This window comes from Podarcis bocagei, assembly GCF_964188305.1.
Source record: "Podarcis bocagei genome assembly, chromosome: 5".
Lineage (NCBI taxonomy): Eukaryota > Metazoa > Chordata > Lepidosauria > Squamata > Lacertidae > Podarcis > Podarcis bocagei.
In genome coordinates, this window is record NC_138129.1 from 63,945,404 (window position 1) to 63,960,553 (window position 15,150).

The following is a 15,150-nucleotide window of genomic DNA, read 5'->3' on the forward strand; positions in this document are numbered from 1 at the left end:
AGGAGTGTGGCCTGAGGGCCACATAGAGAGGCTTGGAGGCTGCACTTGGCCCCCCAAGCCTGAGGGTTCCCCACCCTTGTTCTAGTATGCGATGACTTATTACAAAATTAGCTTCTTTGTGTTTCTTTTAATGCAGAATGTCTGTTTTCTTTCCCAGATTTCTAGTGCTCTCTGCATACTGCTTTATCCGGGACTCATTCTGATTGATTATGGACATTTTCAGTATCCTTGCCTATTCTGTGATGTCATCTCTTTACACTTTACCAATTCAATGGATTCTTTTAACCCAACACCAATCTCTTTGCTATAGAGCAACAAAAGGGGTGTAATGGTTTAGGGGAAGTATGTGAACAGGGAGGAATAATTCCTGTTCATTGCATAAGATGTTTTTAAGAGTAGTGAAAAAGATACAGATAAAGGATACAGCCCTGTGCACGCTTACCTCAGAATAAGCCCCATTTGAACACAAGAGCAGCTAACTCCCAAGGTAAATATGCATAGGATTGTGCTGTTAGGTATTAATGGTGCAGCTAAACATTTAAAACAACAGTTATTGCATAATCTGGGTTGCTTCTTGTATGCTGAATGTGTGGATACATGTTTGTTCAGTATGAAGTGCGTGGTATAAATACCCGAAGGTGAGTTCACATAGGCATATTTATCTCAAGATGACTAAAATAAAAGTTGTATGTGTGAAACAGCCATTGGAGATTAAACAGCAAAGATAACAATTTGATGTCACCTGTCGTTATCTCAAAATGAATTTCAGTGGAGGCAATCCATAGGAATGTACTTTGCATGGATCTTTATGGAAAGGTAACAAAACTGCACATCATTGTGATGGCTGCAGCCAGTATGGGCAAACTACACATTTTCAGGGAACTTGTTTCATGTTATTTGAGAAGTGTAGGAACCGCTCCCCAGCTCTGCTTGCTTTTGAGTTTCCGGTAATGCCAGAACAGAGACACTCAGATGATGTCGTTCCTTCAGGTTCTTTCATATTGGTGTTTGAGAGCTCAGGGCAAAATCTCCTCACAGGTAAGCACTTTGAAGTCACATTTATTTTATTTCAACTGGAAGATTAATTAAACCTCAAATCAAATTGCTTAAATCTCTCCCGTTGAAATCAGTGGGACTTCAGACTTTGACAGGATTAAATTTATGGCATGGGCAATCAGTTATGGTGGCAAGAGGAGACCATCTGAAGTATTTCCTTTATAACTTAACTTTTTAAATCTGTTTTGTCCTTAACATTAAAAACATATATAATTCTGTGAGCCTTGGCTTTGCTTTGTGGGGAGTGCTTTGCCTGTCTTATGATTTTGACCTCTTGGGCTCAATAGCATTCTGCTTGGCTCTAAACTACAAACAAATGGAGCTGTATCATTCGTTGCCCTTCTTCAGCTATCTCTTGGGAAAGTGCTTCAAAAAAGGCCTGGTGGGGAAGGGGTGAGTATCTTTAAAAGTTGACATCCAGAAAATGGTCCTGGAATGCACTTAGGCAGGCTTGCCTTGGGAATTTGTGCATGTCATTCATTTCTCGATTAAGCTTTTGGAGAAGGGATTCATGTCATTATAATTCTTTACTCCCCCCCCCTCCCCCAGAAGAACATTTTCTCCTAAGTCATTAAATAACATACTAAATAGTTTTACGAGTGTCCATAGTGTATCAAAATACACACGACTATCTTTTCTCTTCAACACCTGTCATTAGTTAAGCACAGGTCACAAATGGACACCCAGATTTAGAAGATAAGAGTTTAGCATATCTTTTTTAACATTTAACAGTTTTCTTATCCCTGATCTCTTCTCCTGTTAGCTATCTCACGTTAGGTTATTTAATGTCTGTCGTTATGCACGGTACTTTAAGTCAGCTTTATGTTTGAGAGCACATAAACACTACTATTTTCTTTCACATGAGCACTTCTTCTTCAGGGCTTGGATTATTTTAATTTTTTTCTTGCAGGCTGTTACTGTTAATGAAACTGGGGTTTACCGTGGGTGTTTCTTTTGCTCTCTGTTGGCTCCCGTTTTGTACAGACGTTGAACAAATTTTGCAAGTACTCAGAAGGCTCTTTCCAGTTGATCGAGGTTTGTTCGAGGTATGCCTCATCTTCCCTGCCCTGCCCCCTTACAAGCTTCTTGTAAATGTTTTATATTTTTAGCTCCCTTGAGAAACCTTCACTTTGACCCTTAGGGATTTCATGTGGAAGATACACCAGAAGGCTAGTAATATGATCTGGCTTCTCTGACTGTCATTTCTTGCCAGTTATTTAATCCAGCGTTTAACCCCTAGCTCAGCTGGCATCTTCCAGGATATTATATGAGTAGACAACATTTATCCCATCGTCAGATCTATAGCTCAGACGTACATTTTTCCGTTTGACCAGATTCCATAGTAATTAACAGCGTCCTTGCTCAATCTTATCTAGAGGGTCTAAAAAAATGTATACATACTGGATTCTCTTTTTTTACTGTTCTAAAATAGTCATTGGACTGATGCTAAAATGTTACATGCTTTAGAAGGCATTGAGATTCCTGATTTGCTGTGTTGGAAAGTGCCATCTTGCTTTGCTAAAGTAAGGCCTAAAGGTGTTGAGCATAAAGTATATGATTTTATTACATATATGACTTCTCTTAAGTGGTTTGCACCAGAGAGAGGGTGTGGGGAAGAGAGAGTGAGAAATAGTGATACAACTCATCAGTGGACTTACTTCTGAAAACCATTAACATCCCTGGTAGTGGTGCTGGCACATTGGTAGAAAAATTTAGGCTCACTTGTATGTTGACATTTTACACGAAGTGTGAGGTATATAGAAATTCACAAGCCAAAGAACTGTCAAGTAATTTGGTGCGTTTACATGTGTATTTTTAGGGAGGCAGGATATGTATTTTTTTGATATACATTGCTAGGTTTCACTGATGTTTTATAATGAAGAAACTTCACACGATTTTACCCAGGATAGCTCAGGGATTTTTGATCTAATGTTAGCTGAAATGTTTTCTGAGCTGAGCAGAGGAGTGACTGATTTGGATATTAATCTGGATAAACTGAGAAACTGTCTACGTAAGCAGTGCACAGTAAGTTTATACTGGGTTGCCTGTGACAGGTTCTTTGAATTGGTTCCCATTTACAGAGATGCCTGCAAGTGCTGATAGTTGTAAAACTTCTCTGGCTATTAAACAGGCATCTTATATGTTTGTGGGTGCTGCCAAGCACTTGTCACCTTCAGCAAATTTGCAGTGTGTGTTCTGTACACTTGTAAGTGAACAAGGAGGGATGTCTCAGTTGTTGGTAGTAGCTTTCTTGCTGTTATGTCTACACAGCTGTGATTCAAGCAGCTGTTTAGGGATGAGTTTCATGAGCATGCTAGCTGTGTGGTTACAAATTTAATTTGGAAAGTGATCCTAGCACAACTGCTAATGTCTTTAGACTTCTTGATTTATTAGGGTTAACTCTGTCATTGCTAGCAACTAGCAAACAGAGCTAAATATGTTCTAGTAGCAGAATGTGGCAAAATATAGTGTTGCTTCACATTTGCAAAAAAAAAGTGTCAAACTTCTCTTACTTAATATGCTACAGTATTGTTATAAGAGATTTTTCTAACACAAGCTCTTGTCCTCAGTAACGTACTTCTCTGTTAATTAAAGGCTTGTTTTAATCAAAATGACATTGCCCACTATTTTGAACCAAGGTCACACAGATGCATTTAATCTCGGCATCAAATATACATCCATGCAAAAAGATCCCTGCCATTCAATGTATAAATAAGGCCCATCAACAAAAAATAATGCAACACTTTAAATATCTTCTCAGGATAAAGTGGCCAATGTTTGGTGCACCGTAAGTGTTTTTTTCAAAGTAAAGGCAGTGCTGTCAGCAGAAACTCAACTTAAACTAAGGTAAGTAAGAATAGAAGTCCATAGCAACTTTCAAGTATGAATTATGTTACACTGTTGGTAGGATCACAAGATAGTATTTTAAAACAATGTAATAATATTGCCCTCTCTATGGTGGTTCCCACGTCTGTGGAATGCCCTCCCCTTATGGTTATGAGTAGTGCCAACATTGTTATCATTTCAATGCCAGCTGAAGACTTATATCTGCCCAGGCATTTTAAGTTTTGCAAGTTGATTGCTATTTAACTTGCTTTGTTTTTTCTAGCTGCTTTGATGGTTTCTTTTACAATTTATTGTTTGTTTTATGATTTGGCTGGTTGGTGTTTATTTGATTTTGTGTTCTGTACCTTACTCTTGAATCTGTATTGATGAAGGACAGGTTATACATATTTTTAAATAATAAATACATAAAATGTCAGATTCTGGCACTGGTTCGACCATCTGCATGGAAACAGAGTTGATTTAAACACTAGTGTCATGTGGTTGTTTTCTGCTTGTTTATTTTGTGAGTTTAAAATTAGGAAATTCAAAACAGGAACCTTATTATTTGTTTTTAGTGCAGGTATGAAAAAATCAGGTTTGATCCATAGTTTTAAGAAGGTGAATCCATTGTTACTGAGATAGCATTTTTAATACATTATTTTATGTTCAGCTTTGCCTTAACATTCCTGACTGCACTTCCCAGTTGCATAAAACTAACTCTGCAGCCTTCTATCAAAGGATTTAAATATGCTTTGGTAAGTGTTTAATGAACTTTTTAAAAAATTTAATGTAATGTTTGTATGTTTTATAAAAGAAACAAATATCTTCCTCCATTCACACTCTGTTCAGTTTCATAGAACAACATATATATGTACCATATGATCTCTTCCAATAAGAAACCAAAAACCTGGCCATTCTGAGTGACCATAGGTGCTGTATCTCATACCAGTCTGACTGCTCATTATTCTTGTTTGCGCACCAAAACATAGTGCTCTAGAAACAGATTATGAAGTTGGAATCATCCATACGTCAGAAGGCTTATTGCTTTCCTCCCACAAATACATATGTACATATGCACGCACACACAATCATATATAGGATGAAAATATATCACAGAATGAAAATTAGGATGAAGTGGCAAAATATGCACAGAAATTGCTATATAGACTATTTGGCCTATGCAGGAAATCTGGAACAATGTCACCCTGGCACATGACTGTCTAGCCTCTGCATGAATTCCTCTAGTGAGGGGAGCCTACTACTCTCAAGGTGATTGGTGCTATTGAGAAATTTCTGAAGTCTATCCTCCTGTAAGATATGCTTATTACACCCTTGTTCTGCCCTTTGGGACAGCAGAGAACAAATTTGTTTAAAAGCTTATGATGCAATTTATCTGGTTCTAAAGACTTCTAGCTCACCTAAAGTAGCTAGGTATTTCCTGACCAACTTGGAACCACAACTCCTAACCTCTCACCATAGATATAATTATAGAATTGTAGGGTTGGAAAAGGTTCCAAGGGTCATCTAGTCCAACCCCCTGCAATGCAGGAATCTCAGCTAGATCAGACCTGATGGATGATACATGATCAGTCATGCTACTTGTGCAAGGTTGCACACTTAAATGTTTTTTGGGCAGTGGAGTTCATCTATTCATGTCACATGGATCGTTACATATTAATCTAGATTAAGGAGAACCAACTCCACCTCCTGGGAATGAGGAAGCCTCATTAATTAAACATTTATGTGGTAGCTTAAACAACTGCAATCCCAGGCCTGTTGGCCCAAATTGCCCAAAAAGACTCATAAATCAGATGACTAATATTTCAGGCTTGGAGAATAGCCACTGTATTGTGATGCTCAAGGTTCTTTTTTGACCTATGCCTTATGTTAATAAACTCTGATAAACAGCCACCCTTGCCTCCGTTACTTAAATTTTGAAGTTTATCTGTCATTGCATGCTGAAGCTTTGCCTAAATAGTCACACAGTACTTTTAAAAGGATCAGTAAAGTTACTCCACTGTGCTACTTTGTATTTCTTAAAAATTACTTAAAACACTTTTAACAAAACACGATTATAGCAGTCCTCCAGCAATACGTAAGTGGTATTCTTCAAATTGCTGAAGGGAAAGGAAATGCCTTTAATTTTTTGTTCTATAATTTTGCTTCAAAATACAAAACCACACAAAAAAGCAGAGGTGGATTTAAAGAAGTGTGACTGGTCCAGCAACACAGGCCACAGTGTCCTGTGTGTGTCACATTCTACAATAATGTAGAATGGAAGGCAGGGTGGGGGATAATTTTTTGTGTTGCACAGGCCGCCGCTGAAATTTGAGACCTCAAGTTCCACCACTGAAAAAAGCCTTGTATGGATGAGTGTTCACTTCTTATTTTGCTTTTTTTCCAGATCAATATTACTTGTAAAAAATAACAGTAGTTATTGCAATAACTTTAAAAAGGAACTGTGCTTTTCTCTCGAATGTTGTTTTTATATTGCAACTTAAAAATATTTCATACACTTAGTTATGGTAACATACCCATTTTAAATGTACTTGAAAATAAGGAAAAGTGGTCTTAAGCACAGTGACATTTCAAGCAGAATCCTGTGACCTGGTGCTCTCCAGATATTGTTGGGCTACAGCTCCCATCAACCCTCACTATTGGCAGTGGAAATTGTAGTCCAGACATCTGGAACACCATGTTGGGAAAGCCTGCTTCTATGGACACATGTAAGCTGTTCCTGAATAGCAAAAACATCCTCTACACGTTCCTGTCGATGGAAATATAAACAGTACTTGTTGCCTCTGTGTTAACACTTGTTAACTTTGTTTTTAACAGGTTAGCTGTGCATTATCCTTCTTCCTGTTCTCATTCCAAGTGCATGAAAAATCTATTCTTCTAGTTTCAATGTAAGTTGTATTTTCTACTTTTAAAATATATTGCATCGTTATCTGTTGAAATGGGAAGTAGATCATGGGATCTAATCTAGAATAGGGCTCCAGCACCTATGCAAGGGTACATGCTGAATGTGCCAAAGCACAAGAGAATTCGTTCAACAAAATAACATTATTCCCTTTGCTCAGGGTGCATGAAAGGGTATTTAGTATACCTGGCCAAAGGAGTTGCCTTCTATGTCTTATTTTTGAAAAGCTAAATGTTTTAGAATGCATTGTTGTCTTCCATCCTCTTTTCTTTTTACACCCATCATGTAAGAAGTAGATTTGGGAAGTAGGAAAAGTGTGAGGAGGTGGAAAAGGTGACAGCTTTAAAATTGATCCACATGCTTCAGAGATGGCTTTTGCCAAGTTCACAAGATGCTGAACATGCATTGAAGTCACATGTTCAGCTGGAACCGTAGAGTCAGGTTCCTATATCACAGTAATGTTTAATCTGAGATTTTGGGATTTACTTGGGACCGAAGAGCAGTTTTTTCATCTGTAGGTCTGTTTGCCCAGAATGTTAAACCATGGTGTAGTGCTACACGCTTCAGCTGAAATGAATCTGAGCAAGACTCAGGCTTGCATGCTACTCCTTTCCTCCTGCATAGCTGGAAGGATGTTTCTAGTATTTACTTTCCGGCTTCTTTGGAAAGTGTCTCGTTTTATCCAGACCAACAAACTGTAGTTAAACCAGCCAGCTTCAGAAACCATGATTTTAAAGCTGGCTTGTTTTGAAACTGAAATGTTGTCAGTATGTCTTTCCTTATCTTCATTATCAAGCCCTTCAGTTAACTACTTTCAGATGCAGTGGTACCTTGGTTTGCATACTTCTTGGTTTGCATACATTTTGGATTACAAACACTTCAAACCCGGAAGTGCGTGTCCTGGTTTGCAACCATTTTTTGGATTACAACCCATTTTTTTTGGATTATGAACAATTTTTTTTGGGAGGCCCCATTGGTGAAAGCGCCCCTTGGGTTACAACCTGTTTTAGTTTACAAACGGACCTCCGGAACAGATTATGGTTACAATCCAAGGTACCACTGTATTTGCTTGCATGGGTCTGTCAGAATTGCTCTTATTGACAAGGAAAGGGATATGACTGAGTGATGGAACACGTCTGCATGCAGTATGTCCCTGGTTCAATTCCTGGTCTCTCCAGTTAAAGCTGGCTTTTGCCAGTGCCTCATCCCCTGACACCCCACATTCAGTAGCTACTGTGCATACTCAGCTCTCCCCTTACAGCTTCCCCTACTAAATATTGCTAATACCTTTATCTTGGTTTCTCAGTGGCCTTGTTTTGGTTACAGTTCTGGTGGCACTCACCATTTGGATTTTCTGTTGCTATATATACATGATTGTAAGACTAGTAAGTGGTGTTAACACTTCAATTACCCCCATAGGAAGGTGCATAAACAATTTCCAAGTGCAATTTATTTTACTCTGTTGCCCTAATGGGCTGCTTGGCCATTATTGTTATGTATTGTGTATTAATGTGCTTGTGGTCTGTATTCTAAATAAATGCCCCTTACTGTTGTTTTGCATCACTTGTTAAAATAAAAAAATAATGTATGATGTAGCAGCTCCGCTATCAACTAATTGAAATGTTACCTTGACAATGTTTATGTAGGTTTTATTTGCTTTTCCCCATAGACCCGTCTGCTTAGTTATACATGAAATTCCTTTTATGTCTACATGGTTTCTACTTGTTTCAACCTTCAGGTGAGTTTGAATAATAGTATTTCTAAAAAATTCTAACTTGAGTTTATTGAGGACTCCCTACCCCCTTATATATTGTTGGGCAAATAACCATGATATGGCATGAACTAACTTGTCTCTTTCTCCACAGCATGCTGCCCCTTCTCCTGAAGGATGGCCTGCTCCTGCCATATATCGTGACAACACTGGCCTTTCTCACAGTGTGTGCAACCTCTTTTTCAATATTTGAAAATACTTCTGAAGACGATATGCAGCTAAAGCTTTTCCCCACTTCCATTAGACGATGCATGCCACGGTTCAGAACATTCTCAAAGGTTATTAGGAGTTCAGTAAGTAACTCTTACAAAAACCTTGTCTTTCGTGCACTGATTTGTCTAAGGGGTAGATGCTTTCCTTTTGTGTTTTAAACATAAGCTACTGTATAGTTGCCAAGGTCCCCAGTCACACCACTGCCATGATTCCCACCATGTGCAGATGCTGCTGGTGAAGACAATTGCTGGAACATTTTAAGCAGTTATCTGGGGCAGCGTCTGACACTTTTAGTGTGGCATGAAGAAGCTGCAGTATGCCTTGGATTGCACTTAAAAACAACAACCCTGCAGTTTGGCTATTGTGTTCAAACCAACCGTGGTTAACATTGAAACACGGATCAAGAAAAGAGGAGAGGGAAGGATGTGAGTAGGAAGTTTGATCCAGCTCATTTGGGCTTGTTCACCTCACACTAAACCATGGTTAGGTTCGGCATCCTAATATGGACGACGTGACCATGTTTGCATCAACCCTGGCAATTGGTACATAAGATGTCATGTTAGAGACACATTGTATTTTCTGAAATATCTTCCATAAGGATGATGAAAACAGAGCACCTAAGCAATGAAACGACTTATTGGACATTGTAAATCAGTGATAACCAGTGTACCTTTTCTCTCTCCTTTCAGTTCCTTGTCTCAATAACTCTGATGGGCATCCTGACTTTAATGAGTGCTACATTGGATCCTCCACAAAGGCTACCAGATTTATTTCCTCTAGCTGTCTCTGCTGTATCCTGCTTGCACTTTCTATTCTTCTTGCTATATTTTAATGTCATTGCAATATGGGAATCAAGAGATAGCCGAAATCAGAAAAAAACCAATTAGGTCAAAGTGCCAACCCGCAAAACTAATGACTAAAGCGAGGGGAAACCTTTTAATATTTTCATAGAACTATGTCTTAAATCATATGAAATGTGAGGTATAAATTGCTTTCTTATTTTATGTATTTGCTGGGGAAAGCCACACAAAAATGTTTACATGTCAATTTGTGCTGTTTCAGGAATGTGAATAGCCATTATTAAGAGAGGTTTGAAATGGACTCTTTGTCCTCTGTATGCAATAAAAGGGAAACATCATACTTGATTATTTGTTGAAGATGGAAAGCTACTGGTACCTTGAAAACAATTAAGTAATATTTTGGCCACCTTTACTGGCTTATTTTGAATAAAATTTCCAAATTAATTTAATAGTATGAGTTTCAGTTTAATGCACTTCAAATGAAATGCGTTGGGGATGCAGAACCATATTTTATGGCGTATCTTGTCTGTTGCTACTAAATGCTGTCTCTTCTAGCCTATTTGATTACATACATTAAGCTGCCTTGTACAATATTTCACTATTCTCTATGATATGCTTAAAATCATCAAGGCCACTGAACTAATATTCATGACTCAGTGTCATGGTTCATGCTTCCATGACAGTCTTATTTCAGTATTAACCTTTATACTAGCTAAAAGTCCATAACAAGAGTTCCAAGGCGCTGTTGTGGCCAACATTATTTTTAATGTACATCAACATCCAAACCTCCCAGCGATATGCAAATTTTATAGCCAAAATAGCATTTTAGTCATATAGATTCTAATTCTATAATTCTAATGCAGCAGATCACAAAGAACTCAAATTGTGTGAAGTCCTTTTTCTGTAGCACTCTCTTGTAACAGGCTTGATATTTAACAGCCTGCAACTCAAATATTGTTGGGTTTTAAAAAATTAAGTTATTGCAAGAATTCAAATCCATTTGGAATTCTTTGGTGCTTGATGGTTGTCTTCATGCTATCTGCCTGCACTGACAAAAGTGTACATGGCGTATAAAGAATTAGACCAATTTCTAGCAGCCACTTATGAAGACTTGACATTTCTGCTGTATATGACACATCTTTATCATGGACATGGACAATTAGTTCATTGTTCCTAGCCAAAGTCTTACATTCAATACACATTGACTTTGAGTATTCATTTTAAATACAAAATTCAACTAGCCTCTGATTTAATTTGATTTGTTGCCATATTTTAGCACCTTATTCAACAAGACAGTATACACTTATCATCACATGCTTCTATTGCATGTCAGCTCCACCCAAATTTATTCCTTTCTGCTGTTCTGAAAACATGTACAGCAATAAGACAAAGCCCTCAAAATGGGATAAAGGGGTACTACGTATTTCTGATACAGATTTTCAGTTTGCAAGTACATGGTTTGGTTTGTTGCCATACAAAATGCAACATATTCTGAATGTAGCTCTTTACAAAGCTCAAGCTGCCTAGTATCTTGTGCCAGGAAACCAAAATTCTGCATGCACAGTTACAATCTATTATGCAAACAAATGCTAATGATGTCCTTCCCCTCTATTTTTCTAATGGCCCTGCTATGCTCTATGAAAATGAACAGAAGCTGAGAACATAGGTTCAATCACTTGAAATTAAAACATTGTGCTGGAATGTGAAGATTATTAAAAGTAAAGATGCCACAGAGCAGTAATACATAATTTATTGTATTAAAGGGAATGATATCTCACACCAATGAAACTTGTATTTTTCCTACACCAAGTAAGCCTTCTAAGTCTGCAAGTATACAAACCCGTACACACTTTCAAACTGTATTCTTTAAAGTTTTGTATATCAATCCATCAAAGGTCCAGTGTGCTGAAAGAAACTGCATGCATAAAATGTTTGTTTAGTTCCTGTCAGTCTATATCAAGCACTCCAGGTTCCCAATATTGGATCAAAGATTATATCAAACAGATGGTTGGCTCTGTCAGCCTGGATGGTGCAATTGCCTCTCTTTTGGGTGTGCCCCAAATCCAGCCAAACTTCCTTCACTGTTGGCCATCTGTTGGATGGCTTGTTGCTCAGATATGTGTGCAAATTTCCCCTGGAGTGGAGGCCCAGCGTTCCTATGCAATTTGGATTTATTTATTGTGAACGGAAGAGGATAGCGTGTGCTGAATGTGCAGCCTTGTCACACATAGTAATGAAAGTTAAATCCTAAGCCGGGAGTTGGATTCAGAGATGCCTTGCACCAGCAGGAACTGGTGTGTCGGGATAGCTGGCAGAACCTCCCCACTTCATCGCAACAGTTCCCATGCTGTCCTCTAGGATTCTCAGGGCTATGTAAGGGGAATTGCTGGGTGATGTTTCATGGACCAGGTAGGAAATCTAAATTTTCCAAACTGTTGTCTTGTTCCAACCCAATGTTTTACTGAATGATGACATTAACAATAGTCTATTTCTACCCCATTCTTAAAGCTATTAGTGTGGTAGGAAAGCTGATTTTCCCCCCACATCTGGCAACCAATGCACCCCTTTGGTTTCAGAAAATACATGAGTCTAAAAAGCCCAGGACACAATTTTTATGGCCCACTAGTGTCTATGGTGGCACATTTGCCAGAAGTAATGCATTTAACGTTAACTCTGAATGTGTATACTTGGTTCTGACCAAACTAAGCCTCCTAGCCTCCACATATGAAAGGGCTATCTATGGATCACTTCCACATTTCTCTTATTAAATGCTACCAAGCTTAACTTTACTCCTTTCTCATAGCTGTTATTCCTCCCAAGAGGCATAGGTACCGCAACCACTGGAGAGCCAATTCAAGGTATGGAGCAACTTGGGCCTAGTGCCAGCCTCACCTCCCTCGGGGCTAGAGCCGCAGATGGGAAAAAGCAGACATATTCAGTCTCTAGAGTGCTATCAGCAACTGAACTGCTCCAAAATGAGGATTGTGTGGGTGTTCATTTACTTCATTAATTTGTTAAAAAGGTAAAGTAAAGGACCCTTGACAGTTAAGTCCAGTCGTGAGCGACTCTGGCGTTGCGGTGTTCATCTCGCTTTACTGGCCAAGGGAGCTGACATTTGCCCGCAGACCGTTTTTCCAGGTCATGTGGCCAGCATGACTAAGCCGCTTCTGGTGAAACCAGAGCAGCGCACGGAAACGCCGTTTACCTTCCCGCTGGAGCAGTACCTATTTATCTACTTGCACTTTGAAGTGCTTTCAAACTGCTAGGTTGGCAGGAGCAGGGACTGAGCAATGGGAGCTCACCCCGTCACGGGGATTCGAACAACCAACCTTCCGATCGGCAAGCCCTAGGCTCAGTGGTTTAGACCACAGCACTACCCACGTCCCAAATACAGTTTGGTAAAATATTTCTAAGATGTTGAAGCACTGCAAAAATCACTTAGGGAAGGAGAGTGTGAAACAGTCGCTCTTGCTGACAGAGCACTGATCTCACATTTCCATTAGCCATTTCTTCTGCTTGTAGTCATCAGAAGCAAGGAGCAAGTATTCCCCAGCATAGAAAAACATTAGTTTTATGTGTATCTCTTTTCTTTGTCCTTCAGATGGCCTTCAAGGGTGATAAAGTGCGAGTTATCTGATCTACCTTGTGTAGAACTAGGAAATGGTTCTTAACAGACCCAGCTGTTTCTGAAAAGAGAAAAAGCTTAGTACAAGTGGCTGAGAAGCAGTACTTTAATAGCCTTAGGCTGCAATTCCGAAGAAGCCTACAAGGGAGCAAGTCCCAAGGAAATCAGTAGAACTTACTTGTAAGTAAACATGCTTGGGACTGAGTTATGATGCCACAAACAACTGAAGAGGCAGCAATGATGTTGGCCCAATAAAGTCCCTCAAACTGTGTAAGTGAAACTGACTAGCAATTGCATCTTGAGAAGAAAAAGTCCACTCAACCTTTTCCTGCTTAAAAGCATATGCATATATTTGAAGTAACTAGCACTAGCAGTGAAATACTTTGAACTGTAACCTGTACTCTTTACACCGAAATATCTAAGCAAATCACTTTTTAAAAACAATTTGTCAATGCCAAATTATCTTTCAAAAGTTTTATTCTATAAAAAGAATTGTGACCCAATTATAGTTGACAACTTCAGTTTTGAAATTGGTACATGCCGAACAACTTATTACTGTCTGCTTGGTTGCAAAACGCTTCTTGCATGGGCAGAAGGCATTTACATTCCACACCGGGAGCAAGGGCTCCACAATTTCTACCTGTTTGTCTCCCACCCCTTCTGCAGCTCTCAAACCTGTTGTATAGAGTCTTCTAAATTTCAAGAGCGGCTTTTGGGTGATCAGAAGGGGACCCAGTGCAAAGCAAGAAGGAAAACCTCCCTATGTAGTGTCTTCAAACCATCATAAAGGGTATATATACAGAAGAGGCGAGCAAGCACATTTTTTAGGCTCCACTCTTTGCTTACACTCAAAATGGTGAAGCTGGCATTTCAGTGTCAGTCATCTGAGAAGGTACATGCCTCAGCCTCACCACCACCTAAATTTCCATTAAAAATAATCTTTATGTTAAAAAGTTATTAAAGATGTACTTGGCCCTCTAAACATTCCAGCATAGTTACCATTTATTTTGACTGAAACATGATATCATTTGTGCATCTCAGTACATGCTAGGATAGGTTTTACTGATTCCTGTCCCTGCAGGTACTATTGCAAAGAAACATTAATCTCTATGGTGTTGCTTTTTAATGATTTTGCGGCATAAGTTCAGGCACCACAAAGCAGAAGAACATACTGATAGCTTTGCTAGCAGTGCAAAACTAAAGTTATTTGGTGCTTTTGTAAACCAAAGTAACTAAAAAGGCATTGCAAATGTTGCATGTGAGGCACATAAGGTTTTGCTAGCAAAACGATGGTAGCGAGCCAAAGATAGATGGAAAATTGCTTCCTTTTGGGTGTGCTGATAAGTTGCATAAACAATGCCCCGCATGTTGGCAAGCAGTCTTCATTGTTTGTGATCAAACTGGCACTCCTTCAGAGAAAGCATGGAGCATATCATTACTGTGAAATTTACAGTTTGTTTGAAGGCCTGGGAAATAGTGTCCATCCTTAAGCACAGCTCTTCTTCCCAAAACAGGAGGGGAAAGCTCACAGAGGCATTTTACCAAGGTAGGGCAAGCATAGGGGCCTGGTGCAGAAATTCAGCTTGTGCCGTTACCCATTTGCATAAAAGAGCTATGGAGAAGTGTATTATTTACATTGAGATTATCTGGTTGTGCAGATTGTAAAGTTTAAATTAGACGCAAGAAACTGTATCTAGATGTGCACCTGCCTAGTGCACTGAGCAATCCTTAGCTGGTATTTGCTGGGGAGATAGATTTACAGGCGTTTCTTTTCAACCTTTTAAGTAGGATCAGGCAGTTGTAGAATCTTGCAGCCAAGCAGAATATATTCTTCAGATATGGCCTGTGTAGGTTAAAAAATATTAAAATAAACGACAATTTTGGCATCCATGTTGTCCTTTGAACACACTATTTGTTGTTTAGCTCTAGCTTTCCTGTG

The 15,150-nt window shown here is 39.0% G+C and overlaps 2 protein-coding genes across 5 annotated transcripts in view; one reads left to right on the plus strand and one right to left on the minus strand.

Moving 5' to 3' along the window:
- ALG6 (ALG6 alpha-1,3-glucosyltransferase) overlaps positions 1-10,035 on the plus strand; it is a 34,290-nt gene extending 24,255 nt beyond the window's left edge. The window contains exons 7-15 of the mRNA XM_081193928.1: positions 158-222; positions 1,264-1,449; positions 1,967-2,102; positions 3,818-3,903; positions 4,553-4,637; positions 6,718-6,788; positions 8,472-8,540; positions 8,668-8,866; positions 9,476-10,035. Of these exons, the coding sequence (XP_081050054.1) occupies positions 158-222; positions 1,264-1,449; positions 1,967-2,102; positions 3,818-3,903; positions 4,553-4,637; positions 6,718-6,788; positions 8,472-8,540; positions 8,668-8,866; positions 9,476-9,673 (1,095 nt within the window). The 3' untranslated portion in view covers positions 9,674-10,035. The remainder of the gene's footprint in view (positions 1-157; positions 223-1,263; positions 1,450-1,966; positions 2,103-3,817; positions 3,904-4,552; positions 4,638-6,717; positions 6,789-8,471; positions 8,541-8,667; positions 8,867-9,475) is intronic.
- Positions 10,036-11,305: 1,270 nt separating this feature from the next.
- Positions 11,306-15,150, minus strand: part of ITGB3BP (integrin subunit beta 3 binding protein) — a 43,527-nt gene continuing 39,682 nt past the window's right edge. For all 4 annotated transcript variants that reach the window (XM_081193895.1, XM_081193893.1, XM_081193894.1 and 1 more), the window contains one exon: positions 11,306-15,054. Coding sequence is in view for 3 of the 4 variants with exons in the window: in XM_081193893.1 (XP_081050019.1) it covers positions 14,992-15,054 (63 nt within the window). In the remaining variant the exon portion in view is untranslated. The remainder of the gene's footprint in view (positions 15,055-15,150) is intronic.